General features: G+C 47.3%; 2 protein-coding genes across 2 annotated transcripts; both read right to left on the bottom strand.

Moving 5' to 3' along the window:
- Nucleotides 1-2987: 2987 nt before the first annotated feature.
- On the bottom strand, nucleotides 2988-3914 carry LOC149995643 (olfactory receptor 9S13-like). Its single transcript, XM_090258998.1, has one exon. The coding sequence runs from the start codon at nucleotides 3912-3914 to the stop codon at nucleotides 2988-2990; it is 927 nt and encodes a 308-aa protein (XP_090115124.1).
- A 17403-nt stretch (nucleotides 3915-21317) lies between these two features.
- Nucleotides 21318-22262, bottom strand: LOC149995642 (olfactory receptor 6Z7-like). Its single transcript, XM_090258997.1, has one exon. The coding sequence runs from the start codon at nucleotides 22260-22262 to the stop codon at nucleotides 21318-21320; it is 945 nt and encodes a 314-aa protein (XP_090115123.1).
- Between the last annotated feature and the right edge of the window lie 443 nt (nucleotides 22263-22705).

Raw genomic sequence — 22705 nt, 5'->3', positions numbered from 1 at the left:
AAAGTAATACTTGATTCATTAAAGACAGTTTCTGTTTACTGAAAGGCAGAAGATCTCTTCCCCGTTCTGTGCAACCACCATCCCCAAACACAGCACAAACACCATTCACATTTTGGCTTGTTTTCTTGGGATTTAAAAATAATTACTAGAATGTAGTGGGGAAAGGTTGAGTTTGCACGGTTCCTCTGTGCCTTTTCACCCTTTTCCTCATGGGCCTGTATAACTTACTTAGAGGCGATCAGCTTTCATAGCGTCACGGTCATTCAGTGTGCAGTGGTCCTCTGATTTTTCCACCCGCCTTACAGCTGACACACTGCTTTGTGACCCCTTCTCTGTCACTATCACCTCGTTCATAACTGCACAGTATACCCAAAGCTTTGTACAGGTGGTGCTCTGTCTCTGTTTAATTTATTTCTGAGTTTTTCCCTAATGATAAATGATAATGGAATGGACATTTGGGGGCTTAAGTAGTTTTCCAAACGGAGGATTCCTTCCTTACGTTAGATTGAGCCCAAGGGGAAATGTCCGGGTCAGAGGAGGCATAACTGTTCTGAGGTTCTTGATAACGTATATATTCAAGCCCCTTTGAAAACGTCACCCCAGTTTGCACTGTTGGCACACGAGGCAGTGGGAGTTCACACAGCCTTTCTGGCATTGTGTAGTAAGAGCATTTGTCACCTTTACTAACTGAATGGGGGAAGGGAGTTTAGTTAATTGCATGTATTTGATTGTTAAGGAGGTGTCGGGAACCTTTCCTGTGGTTTAGGGAATTGTAGCCCCGGCTGTGAGCCAGACGAGCCCCCCGCAGCTTGTCTTTAAGTCTCAACAATGGCTGCGCGGGAGACATACCCGAAAACCACTCAGAGGATTTCCATGGGAATTGGATTTAAAGAATGCTTATTCTGCTTTATAACTTGCTCTGCTTTTCTTATCTTTAATGTAATATAAACAGTCTCTAGCAAGGAATGTGTGAAACCTTGCACCTACTGCCAGTGTGGCGTCAAGATGTTTAACAGACCCTGACACAGACGGGTCACTGTGCCCCCTGTACTGGTACTTGTAGTCTGTAACTGTCAACTGTAAACCTAACGCCTCCAGGCTATTGATGTTTCATGAATTTTGACCTTTTATCTCCCGTGCGTACCCTCCTCAATTAAAGGCATGAGGGACAGAGGTCTGATTGCTGGTCTCCCGTAGAGAGAGCAGCCACCTTCCTTCCCCCCAGACATAATATAGCGTCCTGGATAGATTTGTTCTGGCATGGTCGAGGAACCTCTGCTGGAGAGAGCAGTTTCCAACCGAGCCTCGGGCATTGGAGGCAACTCTGCCTCAAGGAGGTTGAATATTTTCCTCTAAGATTGTTAAGCAATTATATATTCTCTTCCTATCAATTTGAACAATCTCTTCATATAATAAAGATATTCATTTTTTGTCTTCATTTTGTTCATATTTTTCTGTTTGGCATTTTTAAAAAAATTTTTGGCAAGGTTTTAATTTTTATATAGCTCAAACATCTGTTTTTATTTCCAAGCCTACAAAATCTAACTTTTTCCTAACTATTAGTGTTTTCTTCTGCAGTTTTCATTATTTTGTTTCATTGTACTTTAAAGATTCTTGGTTTTATTTTGGTATATTGTGTGAGAAGAGGATCAAAATTGCCATCCTCCCCATTATTAATTGTCCCACGTTAATTAGTGTAGGATCTATATCTGGATCATTTACTTCATTTCGTTGGTTTGTTGCCCTATTTTATCCTAGATCTGTATTTGAATTTTTATGTACTATATTTAATGAATTTTCCCTTAAAGTACATGTATGTATATCTACATGAAAAAAGTATAATTTTCTCTTATTCTTCTAGAATATTTGTTTATTCTTACAGAAAACTTATCAATTAAAAACAGCCTTTTGATACTTGTTGAACTTACAAGTGAATTAGGGAGAATAAACATTGTTACAGTTCATCTTAGCATCCCTGAACATGCTACGTATTGTCCTTTCATGCTCCCAAGCTTTTATATCAATCAGTGACATTTTGTAGTTCCCATATAGGACCGCACTTTCCTTCATTATTCCCCCCTATTGTTGCAGCTGTGGGTTTTCCTGTGTCGGGTTTTGTTGTTGTTGTTTTTATTTCTCATAAAAAGCCAGCATCCCAGGAGTGGGGTCACTTCAACATGGCTCCACGACATACATTCAAGCCAACCGAACCCCAGGCTTCCAGGAACAGTTGGGGGCCATAGATGCTCTTGAAATATTAGTGAAAGCTGGGGACACTCTCCGTGAAAATGCAGAGAAGCCCGGCAGTGTGGTTGGGGAGTGCGGGTGCACACACTTGTGAAAACCACCTCAAGGGGGCATCCCTGCCTTCACCCTCCCACTGACAGTTCCAGCCGGGAAGCTCTGGTCCAGGCTCGTGCCCAGGCCATTGATAATCAGATCTCCTCCAGGTGGGACCTTTGGTGAGGGAATACTTGGACCCAGGGCTATGGTACCTGGGCCACTTCAGCCTTCCAGGTTAAAAAACAAAAAACAAAAACAGGTTTGAAATAAAGAATAAAAAGGATGCAAACTCATGCTCCTCAGAGAGCCAGGTAGGTAGGATGGCAATGTGGTGAAGAGGAGGAGGAATAGTCCCAACCAAGGGACTTTTGATTTGTCAAGAGGATCTGGAATGCTCAATTTTTATAGGAAGTCTCTCAATATTTTAAGGTTTTTATTTATTGATTTTAGAGAGAGAGGGGGGAAGGAAGAGAAACTGACTTGTTGTTCCACTTATTTATGCATTCATTGGTTGATTCTGGTATGTACACTGACTAGGGATTGAACCTGCAACCTTGGCGTATCAGGACTACGCACTAACCAACCAAGCTACCCAGCTAAGGCGGTCTCTCAATATTTTATTGTGGTCAAGTAATCTTTTAAAAGCCAACTCAGGCCCTGGCTGGGAGCACTCTGAGGGTGGATTTCTGAGTCCTTCCTGCATCTTAGAATGGCACCCGCAGGTAGAGCTTCTGCAGGGCTCCCTTCATGTCCTTGTTCCTCAGGCTGTAGATGAGCGGATTCAGCGCAGGTGTGAGGACAGAGTAGAAGACAGCAGCCAGGCGTCCTTGCAGCGGGGAGGAGTGGGCGCTGGGCTGCATGTAGGCAGAGCTGCCGGTGCCGTAAAACAGCATCACGGTGGCCAGGTGGGAAGAGCACGTGGAGAAGGCCTTCTGACGACCAGCCACAGAGCGGATCTGAGCCACCGTGGCCAGGATGCGGACATAGGACAGGACGGTGAGGGCAAAGCAGCTCATGATGATGCAACCACTGGCTGCAAATCCGGCTGCCTCGTGGGCATCCGTGTTGGCACAGGCTAGGCGCATGATTGGGGGGATGTCGCAGAAAAAGTGGTCAATCACAAGGGGGCCGCAGAAGGGCAGGGAGAAGGTGTTGGCTGTGTGGAAGGCAGAGAAGAGGAGCCCGCAGCTCCAGGCCGCTGCCACCAGGGATACGCAGGCCTGGCGGCTCATAGCTGCCCTGTACACCAGGGGCCTGTAGATGGCCAGACAACGATCGTAAGCCATGGAGGTGATGAGAAAACATTCCGTGGACCCAAGGCTGACAAAGGCAAAGAGTTGGGAAGCACATGCAAGGAGAGAAATGTCCCCAGAGCCCAGCATGGTGGCCACCAGGGCCCGGGGCAGGGTGGTGGACAGGGAGCAGATGTCCACCAGGGAGAGGTGCTTGAGGAAGAAGTACATGGGCGTGTGCAGGCGGGCATCGAGGGTCACAGCGGCCACGATGGAGACATTGCCGAGCATCGCGGCCAGGTAAAGGAGAAGGAAGGTAGCTGCACTGAGCCGCTGTAGCTCAGGGACAGCTGAGAAGCCCCGCAGGAGGAAGACAGATAACGCCGTGAGATTTGTCATGTTCTGTGAGGGTGCTCCGGGAGCAGTGCATGAGAAGAACCAACAACACCTGAGACCTGGGAGGAGGTGGGGAAGAAGCTGGGTGAGCGCAGGCTGGAAGGAGGCTCGATATTGCTCATTAAACACATGTACATGCCTTGGGCAGGTGGCCCAATTTGTTGGAGCATCATCCTATGCACCAAAGGGTTGCCGGTTCAATCCCCAGTCAGGGCACATACAAGACTCAACCAATGAATGCATAAGTGGAACAAATCAATCTCTCTCCCTCTCTCTTTCTCTCTCTCCAAAATAAAAAGTTTTTTTTAAGGCAAAGGAACAGCTTTTCCTGGACCCTCTAGCAAAAGAGATAGCCAGCCAGCCCTTTGTTTTCAGCTCGTGAGATTCCTTTTGAACTTCCAGTTTCTGAACCTGTAAGAAGGCACATGTTATGTTGTTTCAAGAGACTGTGTTGGTGCAGGTTTGTTACATTGGCCCTAGGCAGTGAGACAGCCTCCTGTCTCCTCAGCCCTCTTGCTTGTATCACCAGATTCTGCTCCCTGTCGGGAAGTGGAGCCTTCCCAATGCGAAGTAAGAGAAATAAGCAACATGGCCTCATAGTGAATGCCCTTTGTCTGCTTCCTCACAAGATCCTGGGAACCAGATGTTACTGTAACATGGTTCCCCTCAGCATCGCACAGGTACCCTCGTGAGATACGTACAGTTGCAAGTTATTATTTTTATCCTCACTCAAGGACGCACTTATTAATTTTAGAGAGAGAAGAAGGGAAGGAGAGAGAGGTAGAGAAACATTGATGTGAGAGAGAAACATTGATCGGTTGCCTCTCACACGCACTCTGACCGGGGACCAAACCTGCAACCCAGGCATGTGCCCTGACCGGAAATCGACCCCACGACCTTTTGGTTTACAGGATGACGCTCCAACCAACCGAGCCACAGCAGCCAGGGCTGCAAATCATTTTAATTCAATGTTTTATTTATTGATTTGAGAAAAAGAAATACAGAGGGAGAGAGAGAAACATCAATTTATTGTTCCACTTACTCATGCATTCATTGGTTGATTCTTGTGTGTGTGCCCTGACCAGGCGAGGATCAAACCCAGAAGTTTGGCATATTGGGAAGAATCTCTAACTAACTGAGCTACCTGGCCAGGGCTATGAATTATTTTACTGTGCGTCTGGAGAGACAACAACACCCCCCAACTTTTCAGATATTGCACTCAGGGGGCAGATAAAATGTGTACAGATGTTCGGCAAAGAGCAGAAGAAAAGAAAAGTGGCAACATCTGTTACCACCATAGAGAATTACGGTGTTCCAACAGAGCACAGTTTGCAGGAACTCAAATTCTGCACGCCTTGGCCAACTCATCTTGCTTTCTCTACACATATTTTCTCATCTCTCTCATGTTTTTTCAAAATTTACTTAAGAAATACAGCATTTATGCGTGCATCACTTGGAAAGGAACAACGTTATGCAGTGATGTGGTCAGCCCTCTCATTTATTTATTTTTTAATCCTCACTGGAGGATACGCTTTTTTTTAGAGCAGGGGGAGAGAGAGAGAGAGAGAGAGAGAGAGAGAGAGAGAGAGAGAGAGAGAGAGAGAGAGATGGATGAAAGAGAAGCATCAATGTGAGAGAGACATTGATTGGTTGTCTCCCGTACGTGCACCGACTGGGCATCCAACCCACCACCCAGGTACGTGCCGACTGGCGATTGAGCCTACAACCTTTTGGTGCATGGGACGATACTCCAAGCAACCGAGCCATCCGGCCAGGGCTCTTTGTTATTATTATTGTACCACTTTGTTTCAGCTTTCTCACCTGCAAACCTAGGGGCCTGCAGAGACATTTCCACACAGTTCCACAGACCCTTCAGGGGCCACCAAGGCATGGGGACCTTGTCTGGCAGGGATCCGGCCCCTTTCCTTCAGCCGGAGTCAGTCCCATGAAAGTGTCACAGTGATTAAATGCAGCCCTCAGAACAGTGCCTAGCACATAAATCAGTGTGTCTTTATCATTTTTCTCCAAATGGCTAATTCTGCATTTCTCAGAACTTCCTGGATGTAAGTTAATACCCCACTCGTCATAACTGGAGATAATGGAGAGGAGCAGAGACCCTGCATGGGAGCCCTCAGCCCTGGGAGAAATGAGCCTGAGGATGTGGGACCCTTCGGGGTTAGAGTGAGGTTTCAGGAACTCCCTTGTCAGTCACCAAAGCCGGCGTGTCTCCCAAAGTACTGTCACCCTGCAGGCTCGTGGCCTCTGCGCACACGCCCCCGCTCACAGGGAGCTCACTCAGAGCAGCGGTTCTCAACCGGGGTGACCGTGTCCCCACCTGGGGGCGTGTGGCAGTGTCTGGAGACATTTGTGTTGCCACAGCTGGGGAAGATGCTCCTGGCTTCCAGCGCGCAGGCCCAAAGCTGCTGCCGAATATTCGACAGTGCACAGGGCAGCCCCACAGCAGAGTGCTCTGCCCCCAAAACGCCAATAGCACCGGGGGTGAGGTGTTGACTTAGCCTTGTGTTCTTTGTGCCACGTCAGCAGAGCGATCTCCAGCACTTAAATGCACTTCCCGAGAGCCTGGGTGCTTTTATTGACGTCATGCAATCCTCCCAACCACCCTTGAAGGCAGGCACTATTTTTTTTAATTCTTACCCAACGATATGTTTATTGATTTCAGAGAGAGATGAAGAGTGAGAGAGAGAGAGAGTGAGTGAGAGAGAGAGAAACATCAGTTGGTTGCCTCTCGTACGTGCCCTGACCAGACATCAAACCTGCAATGTTTTGCTGTGCAGGACGACCCTCCACCCAGCTGAGTCACCTGAGAAGGCAGGCACTATTTTATCATTCCGTTTCACAGATAGGAAAACCCAGGCACAGAGAGGTTAAGCAATTTTCCCAACGTCTCAGAGCCAGTAGTGGCTGTGCTGGGGTTCAAACCTGGCTGATGATTCTGCAGGTTTCGATGGCTGCTCTGCTGCCTCCAGTGACCCCAGGCGTGAGACAGGAGCCACTGGAAGTCTGAGCACCAGGACCTCCTTGGCTGAGCCTCCTGACCACTCCCCTCAGCAGCAGGTAAGGCCACCTTTGCTGAGCTGGGCTGGTGGAAGGCCAGATCTCCACGGCGCAGAGGTGCGTGATAGCGATCCAGGCTGGGATTCCTCACTCCAGATAAATCCCACTTATAAGCTGCGGGCAAGGAAGACCTTGGGGATGGGCCAGCATTGCCGACTTGGGGTGGGGTTGGCCCTGAGCCATTCACCCCCTCTTGGCCCTTTCTCTCTCGTCTTCTTGGGAATTCGCCCAAGGCCACCTCTGGGGACTTTCTGTCCCATGGTGGCCCTAGGCTCTGGGAACAAGATTCTTTGTCAGGCAAGGCATCAGCCATGCCTCCTGATCACTTTCTAGAGTGTTCTTTAGAAATACAAAATATTTCCTATATCAAAAGCCACAACAGTCCATGTCATTGAACATTTTTTAAAGTTTTTATTTATTTATTTGAGAGAGAGAGAGAGAGAGAGAGAGAGAGAGAGAAACATCGATTTGTTGTTCCACTTATGTATGTACTCATTGGTTGACTCTTGTATTTGCCCTGGCCAGGGATAGAACTCACAACCTTGGCATAGAGGGACTACGTTCTAACCAGCTGAGCTGCCCAGCCAGGGCTCATTCTTGAGTTTAAAATTTTAATTCATCTATTTTTAAAATTTTGAAGGATGACTGTAAACCAGAAATTCCAGATCCCCTCCTGGCTGCTGTGGCTCAGTGGATTGAGCATTGGCCTGCGAGCCAAGTGTCGCTGGTTCGTTTCCCAGTCAGGGCACATGACTAGGTTGCACCTCAGGTCCCCGTTGGGGGTGCGAGTGAGAGGCAATCACACAGTGATGTTTCTCTCCCTCTCTTTCTCCTTTCCCCTCTCTCTAAAAATAAATAAACAAACAAAGAAATTATTTTTAAAAATCCTTTTTCCGCATTTAAAAAAAAAGAAAAGAAATCCAAGATCCCTTAAATCATAGATATTATATTCTAGTGGGAAATCACACAGTAAATAAGTGAACAAATGAATGTATTTTCAAGTTCCAGGTGGTGGTAAGTGAATGACGAACAATAAAGCAGGGCGAGGGGCACAGAAAGACAGCAGGAGTCTTACTGAGTCAGGCTGACCAAGGAGAGCTTAATGAGGAGGTGACAGCCGAGCTGAGACCTGGATGAGGTGGCAGAATGAGCCACACAGTGAACTGAGGAGAGACTGTGGAAGCAGAGGGAACAGCACGTGCAAAGGTACTGAGGTTGGGAGGCACTCGGCCCATTGAGCCCCTGAAGGAAAGGCCTGATGTGACTGGAGCCACGCAGAGGTGAGGAGCGGCAGGGGCTGAGGAGGAGAGGAGGGATTGGGGAGACAGTGTGGCTCCTGTGGGCCATGCTGAAGAGTAGTGGTTGGAGAGTTTGCATGATAAGTAGAGCTGGGATGCGAGTGAGACACAGTCTGAATTCTGCTTTTGAAAGACCACCGTGCCCTGGTTGGGTTGTTCTTTTGGTTAGAGCATCGTCCCAATACACCAAGGTCGTGGGGTCAATCCCTGGTCAGGGCACATACAAGAACCAAGCAATGAATGCATGAATGAGTGGAAAAACGAACTGATATATCTCCCTCTCCCTCTCACTTTCCTCTCTCTCTAAAATCAATAATAAAATAAATAAGCAGAGACCACTGTAACTGCAGTGTAAGACCAAACTTTAAGGGGACAGCAGTGAAACAAGGGAGTCTAGGTGATCTGGCTGGGGTCTGATCAGGGACGATAGTGGCTTGGACTAGCTGGTAACAATAGAGGTGGTGATGGGTGGGCCTCAACGTATGTATTGTGAAGATGGAGTTGAAAATCCTTGCCCATGGTTGCATGTGGGCTGTGGGAGAAATAACAGTGCTCTGACCAGGTAGCCCAGTTGGTTAGAACATTGTCCCAACACGCTAAGGTTGTGGGTTTGATCCCTGGTCAGGGCACATGCAATAAGCAACCAATGATGCATGAATAAGTGGAACAACAAGTCGATGTTACTCTCTCTCTTCCTCTCTCTCTCTAATATCAATGAAGAATTTTTTTAAAAAAGAAATAATAGTAATATGTACAAGACAATACATAACATCATAACAATATGGTATTATCTACATACATCACATAACAATATGGCAATGTAATATGATACAATAACATAATAATAATATAATGCCTAATGAGAACACACTCTGTGCTGTGCACTGTAACATACATATACATATATGAATACACACACATGTGTTTGGACCTCACAATAACCCTATCTAGTAGGTCCTGACAGAGTACCACTTACAGTTGAGGAGACTAAGGCAGAGAGAATTGTGTTCAAAGCCACAAAGCAAGTAAATGAGGAAACCAGGATTTGAACCCGAGCATGTGACCCCATACTTCTAACCATCGTGCGTTGGTGATGGGGTTAGATCCAGGCTTTTGGTCTGAGTCCCTGGGTGAACAGTGATGCCATTTATTGAACTGGGGGAAATTGTAAGAAGGACAGATTTGAGGACCTAACATCAAGGTTCTACTTCACTACGTTCATCATGACATGGCTGTTAGAAATGTAAGTGGAGAAACTGAACAGCAAAAGGGATACGTGGGATGGGCGTCCACGGCAGGGGGAGGTCCTGGTTGGAATATGAATTTGGGGGCATTGTCAACACACCAATGTCAATTAAAACCACGTGCTCAGGAAATCAGGACAATTACAGAGAACACAACCTTAGCGTTGCTACTTGGGCGGGCTATTAACTTTAGTGCCCACAGAGAGACAAAGTAACTTATTAAGAACCCAGCAATGCAACTAATGCCAATATCTCATTAAGTTGAGCCTCCCGGCAGATCTCCAAGGACGAGGACTCTGCTAACACGCTCGGTGCCCAAGAGCGGTCCCTGCCTGGCGATGGGGGGCCGGGGTCTGCAGCAGTTGACGCCAGGCAGGACTGGAATAATTGGCCTCCACTGATCTCCCGTAGCCCCTGGGGACCGGGGCTCTGAGCTCATTAGGAACAGGTGGCTGAGACTGGCCTGAGAGTCCTGAAGGAACTTTTTGACTTGTTGAACTCATTAATAAGGAAGCCTGGCAGGTGCCTCCTTCCCACAGGTGCGTTTGGTCTGAGAAAACACCTGCCAGGGTTGCCAGAGGAGAAAAGAGTTTTCAGCATGAGCCAGAGTGGCTGGGCTTAGCCGTGTGTAGTTCAGCTCTTTGAGAAGTGATTCCCTCTTCCTAAAATGGGCACGTGGGTGAGGACAGGGTGTTGACTGTCTGGTTTTTCCTTTCCCTCTTCAGCGCTGAGAACAGTGCCCAGCACGTAGCACAGACCTAACAAAAACTTGTTGAATGACTGAAGGACTGAAATGATGTTTCTTGACGGCAGTGATTCTCAATGGGCGTGACTTTGTTCCCCAGGGGACGCTTGGTAATGCTTGGAATATTTTTACTTGTCCCTCTGGAAAGACTGGTTGTTCTTGAGGGGGTAGAAGGCAGGATAATGCTCAAAATCCTACAGCGTGCAGGATGGCCCCTCCCCTACAGCAAAGAGTGGGGCAGCCCCAGTGTCGATGGTGCAGAAGTTGGGAAATGGATGTACTGGTTTATAACTGACCTCCCGCCACCCGAACATGAGATCCGGAGAATTTTGTCTGACTTCCTTGCTGCTGCCTCTCCAGCAAGTAGAACGTTGTCTGACTCAGTAGACGCTCCATAAATACACACTGGGTGGAATGAGCAATGATACACTCCACGCACCTGCTTCACAGTATGATCCCACTTACAGAAAGTTGAAAATAGGCAAAGCTAATCAATGATAGCAAGAAGGCCGGATTTCGGTTACCTTTGTATGACAGTAGAGTGTAGTAGTGTGTATGGGGTGCAAATAATATTTGTTTCCTGATCTGCTTGCACGTTACAAGGGTGTGTTCCTTTGTGAAGATTCATCAAGCTGTACAATTATGATTCGTGTACTTTTCTGTATGTAGGTAACACTTCTATGGTAAGTTTACTAAAAAATATACTAGACTACTTTATTTTGAGAACTCGTGCACTTAATCACTATGCTATCAAGATAGCAAGAGTCCTGCCATTTCTTCAGCAAAAAAAATGTGAGTAAATTTTTCAGAGGGGCATCCTTACAGATGAAAACATTTAAAAGCAATAGTATACCACCTCACACCTGTCAGAATGGCTACACCAATAAATTAACAAACAATAACTGTTGGCGAGGATGTGGAGAAAAGGGAACCCTCGTGAACTGTTGGTGGGAATGCAGGTTGGAGCCTCGTGCCATCCACCAAAAAGGTCGCATTCAGTCCCCAGTCAGGGCACACGCCTAGGTCAGGGCCCAGAGGGAAGGCAACCGATCGGTGTTTCTCTGTCACATCGATGTTTCTCTCTCTTTCTCTCTCCCTTCCTCTCACTCTAAAATCAATAACACATCCTCGGGTGAGGATTTAAAAAGATAAAGAAAGAACCAGGAGACACTACATTCCTCGTTCTCCTCCTTCCTCCCTTTTCTTCCTCCCGATGCTTTTGGGTGTTGTCCTATGAGGATGGGGCACTGGCAGCCATTTTGTAACCATGAGGGGGAAACCTAGAGAATCACAGAGAAGCAAATTTGAAGCGCTGGTATCATTGATGCATCACATTTACCAATCCTGGAACTACCCATGTGTAGTTATTTTGCTATATGAGATAGTAGGGTGGCCAGATTTAGCAAATAAAAGTGCAGGATGCCCAGTTAAACAGGAGTATGAGATAAACTTTTAAAAAGGATAAGTAGGGCCCATGCATTACTTGGGACATACTTGTGTTAAAAATCCTTTGTATAACTATACTTTTTTTAAAAGAGTTTATTTATTTATTTTAGAGAGAGGGGAAGGGAGGGAAAAAGAGAGGGAGAGGAACATCAGTATGTGGTTGCCTCTCACGCACCCCAACTGGGGACCTGGCCTGCAACATGTGCCCTGACTGGGAATCAAACCAGCAACCCTTTGGTTCACAGGCTGGTGCTCCATCCACTGAGCCACACCAGCCAGGGCCTGTATAATTATACTTTAAGGAAAGTTTGTTTATATAAAATTAACTATAGCTGGGTGTCCTGTGTTTCACCTGGCAACCCTAAGAGAGGGTAAATTCATTATTGTTTCATGAGGCAGTAGAATGTAATGGATATATGTTCTCTGGAGCAAGACTGCATGAAGTCCAAATCCTGGCTTTTGTTTAAAGCAATTTAATTATGATGCATCTTGGTGTGGTTGTCTTTGGCTCTAGCTTGTTTGGGACTCTCTGTGCTTCCTGGTCTTGTATGTCTATTTCCTTCTCCAAATTAGGTAAGTTTTCCTTTGTTATTTTTTCAAATAAGTTCTCAGTTTCTTGCTCTTCATCCTCTCTTTCTGGCACCCCTATGATTCGGATGTCAGCACGTCTAAAGTTGTCCCAGAAGTTCCTAAGCCTCTCCTCATTTTTTTCAATTCTTGTTTCCTCATTCTGTACTGGTTGACTGTTTTTTTCTCCCTTATGTCGCAAATTTGATTTGAACCCTGTCTTCCTTCCCTTCACCATTGGTTTTGTGTGGATGTTTCTCCATTTCACTTCTTCCCTTATGTGTGTGCCGTAATCATGTCTGTCAGATCTGTGGGCATCATTATAACCAGTATTTTGAACTCTAATTCTGTTAGGTTGGCTATCTCCTCATCAATTAGTTCTCCCTCTGGAGCCTTGATCCGCTCCCTGTTTTGGGCCATACTTCTCTGTCTCTTCATTTGACAGGCTCCTGTGTTTGTATGCCTCTGTGTCTTAGGTAGAGCTGTCACACCTGTTACACTTAAGGGGCGGAGTCTTAGATATTCGTCAGTGCTGGGTAATCCTCTCACCACCTGTGGTGCTGTTGTATGTGGGGGAGGGATCATAAAGGGAACAATTCCACTTTCTCAGCATTCGCCCCTTTTCCAGTCACTTCAGCTGCTTTCCATGTGTAACTGGAGCCCCGCTAGCTGTTGTCCTGGTGATGGATTCCAGAGTGGGTGGGTTTTCAGATGTTCTAGGACCATGTGGGCTCTCTAAATGAACTCTCATGAGAGACTGGCAGTTTCTCCTGAAGCCCCAACCCCCACTGGTTTTCACAGCTAGAAGCAATGAGGCTTTATTTTCCCAGCACTAGAACCATGGAGCTGCGTGCTCTGGCCTGGCACTGGGACCACTCACCGGTGTCCCTCCCAACTTTTATAATGTGTGACTGCTCATTCTGCTGGCTGGCCATAGCCACTGCCTTGCTGCTGCCGCTGCACCATTTCCTTTCCGCCCCGGGTCCCTGGCTCCACCCCACCTGTCTAGATGAGTATTACCTCTTTATATCTTTGTTGGACTTCCATGCTGTTCAATTTTCTGGTAGTTCTGGTTGTTTTTTGTTTTGAGGTAGATGTTATCTTTCTTATGGTTGTGGAAGTAAGTGAAACATGTCTACCTGTGCCTCCATGTTGGCTGAAAGTTCATTTTGTTTTGTTTTTTTTTACTGGCTATGTGGCATTGGATCAATGATTTATTCTCTCTGACTTGATTTTCCTCATCTGTAAAACGGGGATGATGATAATTGACCCAAAATATTTATTTTATTTTATTTATTGATTTTATTTGGGAGAGAGAGAGAGAGAAACATTGCTTCATTGTTCCACTTATTTATGCATTTATTGGTTGTTTCTTGTATGTGCTCTAGCTGATGATCAAACCCACAACCTTGGCCTATTGGGATGATGTTCTAACCAACGGAGCCAGCTGGCCAGGACTTGGGCCACAGTCCTGTTATGAGCATTAAGTGGGCACTCATAAGGCACGTGTAAGGGAAGGCGTGCCTTAGCTTTAGCTTGGTTCTGCCAGCTGCTCCACCATTGGTGCGTCCACCAGAAGAACGCGTGAGGACCCGCTTGTTCACACCCCTGCCAACATCAAGCGTAGACAGTGTTTTTCATGGAGGAGAGATGACTCTTCAATGCTGTGACATGTAAGGCGGGAGTGGACAGAATGCAAGATCCATTGCCCCACTGCTGTGTGGGGCACAGAGGGTAGATAATGAACCCTGATTCTGAGGTCTTCCAGGAGGATGGCCCCAAGGTCCCTGGCTTCAGCCAAGATGCTGAGGTGTGGACACATTGGGAGTTGCGACTTCATCTTTGTTCTCTTTGGGACCAGAGCATCCTTTGGTTATTCAAGGGGAAAAGGGTGGTTCTTCTGAGGATCTGACTGGGGCAGGAGCTGTGGATGCCACACACACACCCATCTCTCTCTGTGAACTGCTGAAGCTGCCCGGGTTGCAGTTTCCTGCCTCACCCACCATCTGAGGATAACCCTGCAGAACAGCATGGTGGTGGGAGCATGGCGTGGGGAAGAGGACTGCTGGGCCTTGAGGCAGAGACTCACCCTCTCTAAGCTTCACTTGTTCTGCTCTGAAAATGAAGAGCATTGGCTCATCAACATCATAACTGTAAAACAGCCCTCCCTCCCTCCCTCCCCTTCCCTTCTTCCTCCCCACACCCTCTCCCGTCCGTCCCCCTCCCTCCTCCCTCCCTCTTCTCCTCCCTTCCTCCTTCCCCTTCAAAGGGAAGATCCATGGGTAATGCATGTAAATATCTGTGAACCTAATTTTTCTCTGATTCTAAAGTCTTAGATGAAATTATGGGAGGAGTCAAATCCCATAAAACATTTTGTATACATAATAAAAATCTGAAGGAAAAAAGCCAAATGATAAACCCTGGTAGTAGGGATTGGTTTCTGGGAAATGTTCTCTTTCTATTTCAAATATATTTAAATTTTTTATTTTATTAAATTGGGATAAAATGCACATCGACTATTTACCACCTTAAACATTTACGTGCACAGTTCAGAGGCATTAAGTGCATTCACAATGTTGCGCCACCATCACCACCATCATCTCCAGAGCTCTTCTCATCTTGTAAAACTGAAACTCCGTCCCCGTTTCACATGACCTCTCCCTCCCCTCCCCCTGGCCCTTGGCTCCTACCATCTACTTTCTGTCCCTATGAATGTGATGATACAAGGGACCGCGTGCAAGTGGATCAAATATTTTCTTTAATCCTCGCCTGAGGATATGTTTATTGATTTTAGAGAGAGAGGGAGAAAGAGAAAAACATTGATGTGAGAGAGAAACATCGATGAGTTGCCTCCCATACGTGCCCTGCAACCTAGGTATGTATCCTGACCCATATCGAACTCTGGCCAGGGGCTCAGTTGGTTAGAGCATAGTCCTGATGCACCAAGCCTGTGGGCTCAATCCCTGGTCAGGGCACATATAGAAGCAACCAATGAGTGCATGAATAAGTGGAACAACAAATCAATGTCTCCTTCCTCCAACTTTCTCTCTCTCTCAAATTAATAAACATACCCTCAGGTGAGGATTAAAAAAAAACAAGGATGATAACAATACCACTACATGCATCAGTGAGAACCCAGTTAAGGGGGGCACGTCCTACATCCTCCTCCAGTCACAGAGCAAGATAGAAACTTGGAGAGATCAAACCAACGTCGTCTTCCTGAGCAAGCTCATGCAATCGTTGACCCTGAAAAGTGTCTCTGTGCTGGCAACGCCTGAGTGTTTATCCCCATCCTCAGCTCTCGTCCGAACCCCAACCTGTAACCCAGCCATGTTTAGTGCAACCTGACTGGGGGGGTCTCAGAGACCTCTCAATCACGTGCAAGCTGAACCCTCATTCTTCTCTCTGCACCCCAAACTTGATCATCTGAGTAAATGACACAATCCCAGCGTAACAGAGCGGCCAGGAGCCCCAAAAATTGGGGGATGGGACTCAGTGGCACACAGCCATTTTCCTGAGAGATGCCTAGTTTCTTGGTATGTAGATGGCTATGGCCACTCCACATGCCAAGGAGCTGGGAGGGGCTTTGACCGTAGAATGGTGACGAAAAGCTTACGGGGCCTGCACAAAATTCTTCAAGGGGCCGCGACTGGTCACCATACCCACTGTGACAAAGGCCGCAGTCAGGGATTTAAAAATAAGGTGGCAGCCGTTAAGGAGAAGGAGAGCCATGTAGTCTGAAAGAGCAGAAGCACCCCATCAGCCAGTCATAAGACCGGGTGGGTAAGAAGGGGTCATGCAGTTCTGCATTAAGAGCTGAAAAACACCACCACGCAGACGAAACCTCCCCAATCAGGCACAAACGGATGGGAGCTGAGAAAGCTGAACTGCGTCTGGGAAATACAGAGCCACGGACGTCTATTCTCCTCGAGGGAACGGTACCTCTGACTTTTCTGATCTGAAACTAGCCTGGTTGGCAGGGGGAGGCAGAACTATGTGTTTGTGGGTGTTTCAAAGAACGTAAGACTTAATAGCAGAAATCTGCCATTAATCTAAATCCGTACAACCTTTAAATAAACATTTCCTTTCCTTTTCACCAAACTCTGGTGTTGGGAATCATGCCTTTTGGTGACGGGCCATTGAGCGCCTCATAACTGAACAGCCTGCGGGTTCTGCTTCGCCATGGCTCAGGTCAAACATCAGTGGCCATTTACTGCGCCCTTTATCCCTCGTATCCAATGTGCCAGCAACATCTATGGACTCAGCCTCCAAAGCTTATCCTGAAAGAGTCCAGGTGTTCTCACCTGAATGTCTTCCCCCACTGTCCCAGACACTCCCACCCACACCAGGACTGCTGAGTTGCCTCCCAGCTGCCCCACCCCCCACCGCCTAGCAGCTTCTTCTAGCACAAAGATTTGTTTTGTTTTTGCCCTGGCTGGTGTGGCTCAGTGGATTGAGCATCAGCCTGCGAAAGGACAGGTCACAAGTTCAATTCCCAGTCAGGTCACATGCCTGGGTTGTAGGTCAGGTCCCCAGTTGGGGGCCTGCGAGAAGCATCTGATCAATGTTTTTCTCCCTCTTTGCCCTCTCTTTAAAAATAAATAACATCTGAGTTTAAAGAAAAAAGAACTTAAAAAAATATTTTTTTAGAGAGAGGGGAAGGGAGGGAGAAAAACATCAATGTGTTAGAGACACGTGGATCAGTTGCTACACCCATGCGGCTGAACTGGAGATCAAACTTGCAACCCACAGGCATGTGCCCTGACCGGGAATTGAACCAACAATCTTTCATTTCATAGGCTGGCATTCAACCCACTGAACCACACTGGTCAGGGCTACTTTAGCACAACCTTGGGATTAGAATAGGTGCTCAGTAAATATCAGCTGAATGAATGAGACTAGGGAGAAATTTTCAAAAGAGTAAAGGCAGATATGGATCCCCGGAGAGGTGATGAGGACCTTCACTGGTTCAGATACCAGAAGAGGAATCTACACTGTGCCCATCAGGAATCCTGGCCGGGTGGCTCAGTTGGTCAGAGTGTCATCGCATGCACCAAAGGTTGTGGGTTCCATTCCTGGTCAGGGCATGTATGGGAGGCAAGCAGTCAATGTTTCTCTCTCACATTAAAGTTTCTCTCTCTCTCTCTCTCTCTCTCTCTCTCTCTCTCTCTCTCTCTCTCTCTCAAATCAATAGACATATCCTTGGGTAAGGATATTTTTTTAAGTTTTTAAATTTAACCTGTGTTCATGAGGTGACGGACGGTGTCCAGCCTGGAATGCAGGAGCTATGTCTGTGTTCCTCAGCAGAACCCCAGTGTCCCCTCTGTTGATCACAGAGAATTCAGCCACATCCCTCTGGTAGGTAATGCGGGGGCAGGGCAGGCCAGCACAGAAGCCAAGGGGCCTCTCAGAAGCCTGTGACATTCTTGATGTCATGGGTGTTTGTCAGGGTGGTTGTCATGGAGATGGTCCAACTCAAGACCACCGAGAGGGATGCAGAGTGGTTGTTCATCGCGTCTGCAGCTTTGGTAAGTGGGACCATGAACCTGGCAGACTGAATCCCTCTCGTTCACCAGCGGTGCAACTCTGGGAAAGTTATTCTGTTATCAGAGTCCCTGTCTCCTCTTGACTTTGAGCAACGCATGTGTATTCTCTGGACTTAATCCTCTTCACCCACAGTCCCAAGACTTCGTGGCTTTCATTCATTTATTTTTTGAATTTTTTTATTTTTTATATCCCAATAAAGCTGTTTTTATTGAAATCGAAGAATCCAACAACAATTTCACACATTTGTTAAGTATTTTGCATTGGATATGTCATTCACATCATCATCAGAATCTGATCCGCCTGATGTTGCAGACATGGGTGTGCATGTCTGTCTCTGTCATAAACTCTGATGCTCTGAAAATAGCTATCACGTCTGATTCATCTCTAGGAAATCTCTGAATCCTCAGGGCTCAGCCCTGAGTGTGGTAGCTGATACTTGCAGCAAACACATTGCTGCATGGTGGCTTTGTAGCAGATCCTACTCTTTTTTTTTTTTTTTTTTGGTTTTTCAATTACAGTTGTCCTATTCATTTATTTTTAATGCAATCCACTTGCAGATGAGAAAGTGAGGCTTGGCCCTGGCCAGGTGGCTCCGTGGGTTAGAACATCGTCTGGAATGTCAAAAGGTTGTGGGTTCGATCTCCAGTCAGAGCACCTACAAGACTCAACCACAATGGATCCGTGAATAAATGGAACGACAAGTGGGTCTCTCTCTCGCTCTCTCTCTCTTCCTTCCTTCCTCTCTTTACCTCTCAAATCAATTAAAAAGAAAAAAAGAATGCCTTTTAGCAAAGGGGAGTGGTGAAAACTGAGAGCACATCCTCTCTTTAGTCATTCAACAAACATTCTGAGCGACTCCTGCGTGCACCAGGGGATGATCTAGGGAAACGTGACTATGTACAAAGTAGATGTTCAGCCACCAGTAAATATTCAGGCAGCTCCTAGTACGGGCCAGGCATGTTGGTGCCGGGGATAAAACTGGGGGCAACACAGAGGTTAGTGCTCGCAGCAAATGTGGATGGAGCAACTCCTAGGAGCAAGACAGAAGACGGGAATCGGGAGACCATTCTAGAAACACCTGCATGTCCTTTTCCTGAGGATGTCCTCTCTCTGCTCCTCGTGACCCCTACCCAGCATTGTGAGGATAAGGGAGCAGCTCTGACTTTGCTGAATCCCCCCAAACCCCCAGCTCAAGGCCTGTGACAGCGCCTGGTGCTGGGAACATACCACGCCTGGAACAAATGAACGAATGTGGGAATCGTACCTCAGCGGGTCCTGACAGCCATGGTGACATATTTAAGCTTCATTTTGTAAGTAATAGGAGTTATAGTAAAGACATGATGGGAATTCTGAGGTCATTGAATGAAGGCTGGTGCCCACGACATGTTTACCCACATTTTAAAAAAATAATTAATTTATTAATTTGTTTGTGTACTTATTTATTTTTAGAGAGAGGGGAAAGGAGAAAGAGAGGGAGAGAAACATCACTGTGTGGTTGCATCTCACTTGCACCCCCAACTGGGGACCTGATATGCAACCTAGTTATGTGCCTTGACTGGGAATCGAACCAGCAACACTTGGTTCGCAGGGCTGGTCTCAATCCACTGAGCCACAGCAGCCAGGTGTTCACCCACATTTACTGAGCACATGTGGGTGTCCGTCCCAGAGCTAAGAGCTTCCGTGTATTACCTCATGGGTTCTTTTTTTAAACTTATTTATTTATTTATTTATAGAGAGAAGGGAAGGGAGGGAGAAAGAAAGGGAGAGAATCATTGATCAGTTTCCTTCCATGTGTGTCCTGGACCAAACTCCACAACCCAGGCATGTGCCCTGACCGGGAATCAAACCGGCAACCTTTCGGTTGGCAGAATGACATCCAACCCACTGCACCACCCAGCCAGGGTGCCTCATTGGTTCTCCGCAACAACTCATGTGAGAGAGAAGCTATGAGACCACATCGTGGAGAATGAACTGTGCAGGACATTACATGGTGTTCACAGTCTGTCGGGAAAATAGACTTTATTGAGCAAACACTAAATTCCATGCCAGACAATGCAGACAGTGGAAGGGTAGGTGGTTATATTATTTCTTGCATCAGGGGAGGGGATCCTGAAAGGAATTCTTTGAAATTCTTTGAGTGGAGACCTAGAGGGTGAGAAGGCCCAACAACGCCAATAGCTGTGGGGACAGGATTGTGCAACCACAAAGGGCCTGGGGTGAGGATGTGGCAGGTGTCATGGAAACGTAGAGTCCTTCGAGGAAGGACTCGGTGAGCAAGGTCAGAAGGAGAGGGGGACAAAGAGGTAGCCAGACACCAGCCCACTCAGGTCTTGGTCAAATGGAAACAGTGGCCTTGGCTGGAAGGCTCAGTTGGCTGGAGCATCACCCATGCACCAGGGGGTTGTACGTTCAGTTCCTGGTCAGAGTGCGTGCAGGAGGCAACCAGTTGATTTCTCTCTCTCTCTCTCTCATCAATTAACATATTCTCAGGTGAAGATTTCTTTTAAGGTGACACGAACATCCAGGGGAAAGCATTTTCAGGGGAGGGAATGGGCAGTGCAAAGACCCTGAGGCAGCACAAGCCATTGTGAACGCAGCTCAGTGGAGAGGAGGCCACAGAGGTGGGCAGGGCGGGGCCAGCTGGGAGCTGCTGAGCCTTGGAAGGGCCTTTAGATTTGTTCCACGTTCATGGTGGGGACATTCAAGGAGTCACTGCCTGTGCTGGGGGACAGGGCGAGGTGGGCTCTATTCTCCTTTCATTCTCCTTTCCTCCTCCCTCCCCAGGCTCCTCTGTCCTGGGTGCATCCACCAGCCTGGGCCCCCCCTAACCCAGCCCTGGTCCTTGATCACCATTATTTGGTAATGGTGGACTAACAAACCTAATTTGGACTAACTACAGTGTAGCTGTCAGCAGGGGCCACAAGGACGAGGTGTAACAAACCCTCCTAAAATGTAGTGTCTTCACACGTGTCGTTTATTCTCATGAATTATTCCTAGCAGATTCAAAACTGGTAAAAATGCAGACGTCCATCCACCGATGAGTGGGTAAACAGAATGTGGTATGTACATAAAATGGAATATTATTGAGCCATAAAAATGAAGGATGTACCAACACCCACTACCCCATGCACAGACCTTGGAAACATTATGTTAAGTGAAAGGTGCTACAAAAAAAGGCCAAATGTGATATGACTCCATTTATGTGAAATATCCAAAACAGGCAGGTCCATAGAGGCAGGAAGATTAGTGGTTTCTCAGGACCCAGGGGCAGGGGATTGGGAGTGAGTTCTAATGTAAACGAGTTTCTCCTGGTGGTAACGAAATGCAGAATTCAGTAGTGGTGATGGGTGCACAACTTTGTGAATATACTAAACCCCCCAGAATTGTGCATTTGCAAAGAGAGAAATATATGGTGTGCAAATCCTAGCTCCATACAGATATAAAGTATTGATAGTGTGAGCTCCACCATGCCCAGGTGTCCTGATCAGCCTCGGGACCAGTGCAGTGTTCTGTTGAGAGCTGCCTGGACCGCATTGTTCCGCAGACAGTAGATGACCGGGTTGCACATGGGCGTGACCACCGTGTAGGTGACAGACAGCACCTTGTTGAGATCCATAGCTTCTATGCGGCTGGGACGAGCATAGATGAAGAGAGTGGCTGAGTAGAAGATCCCCACCACCACCAGGTGGGAGGCGCAGGTGGAGAAGGCTTTGCGGCGGGCAGTGGCCGACGACATATGCAGCACAGCCCTACCGATGGCCACATAGGAGGCTGTAGACACGAGGAGGGAGCCCCAGAGGATGACGATGGCAGAGATGAAGTCAACTAGTTCTGTCAGAGCCACGTGGGTGCAGGACAGGTTGAGCAGAGGGGAGACATCACAGAAGAAGTGGTTGAGGACATTGGGGCCACAGTAGGACAGGCTAGCGATGCATGATGTCTTGACCACTGACACTAGCAGCCCACCAAGCCATGAGGACAAGGACAAGGTCAAGCAGACCTGGGGCCTCATGAGCAGTGAGTAGTGGAGTGGGTGGCAGATGGCCACATAACGGTCGTAGGCCATGGTGGCCAGGAGGATGCACTCGGTACAGATGAGGGAAATGAAGAAGAATAGTTGGGTCATGCAGGCTGTGAAGGGCACAGGGCTGGGCCCACCCCACAACCCCACGAGCAGGCTGGGCATGGTCACAGACACGTAGCTTATCTCCAGGCAGCTCAGGTTGCCCAGGAAGAAGTACATGGGCTTGTGGAGCTCACTGTGAGTGCGGACGAGGTGGACAATCAGGCTGTTCTCCAGCAGGGTGATGAGGTAGAAAGTCAGGAAGATGGCAAATAGGACGCCCCTTACATCTGGCCTTGTGGACAAACCCAGCAAGATGAACACTTGTACTCTGGTCATATTGCCCGGTTCCAGGGGCCTCTCCATCTGAGAATGAAATGCATCTATAAAATATGTAGCAAACCTATCTCTCTACATCTTGCCTCACTGTAGATCCCGCCATCATCTCACCTGAGTCAACGGAATAACCTTTCCCGGTTCCTCTGCTTCCAGTCAGGCCCTCCAATGTCCTTATCCATGTAGCAGCTAGAGGGGGTCTTTCCAAATCATTGATCATAACCCTGGGTGGTGGCTCAGTTGGCTAGAACATTGTCCTGTACATCAAAAGGTTGTGAGTTTGATTTTCAGTCAGCATGTATACCTAGGTTGTGGGTTCAATCCCAGGCTGGGGCACGTACAGGAGGTAACTGATCAATGTTTTGCTCTCACATTGATGTCTCTCAAAATCAATAAAAACATATCCTCAGGTGAGAATTTTTTAAAAATCTAGACCATATGGGGTCACTCTCCTGCCTAAACCTGACAGATTT

The sequence above is a fragment of the Furipterus horrens genome, unplaced genomic scaffold (assembly GCF_987537825.1).
Source record: "Furipterus horrens unplaced genomic scaffold, mFurHor1.1.pri manual_scaffold_13, whole genome shotgun sequence".
In the NCBI taxonomy this organism is placed as follows: domain Eukaryota; kingdom Metazoa; phylum Chordata; class Mammalia; order Chiroptera; family Furipteridae; genus Furipterus; species Furipterus horrens.
This window is presented reverse-complemented; position numbering and strand designations above follow the sequence as displayed.

What these genes read in the sequence shown, in the direction of transcription:
- LOC149995643 (XM_090258998.1), bottom strand. Translation starts at nt 3,914, where the DNA reads ATGACAAATCTCACGGCGTTATCTGTCTTCCTCCTGCGGGGCTTCTCA.
- LOC149995642 (XM_090258997.1), bottom strand. Translation starts at nt 22,262, where the DNA reads ATGGAGAGGCCCCTGGAACCGGGCAATATGACCAGAGTACAAGTGTTC.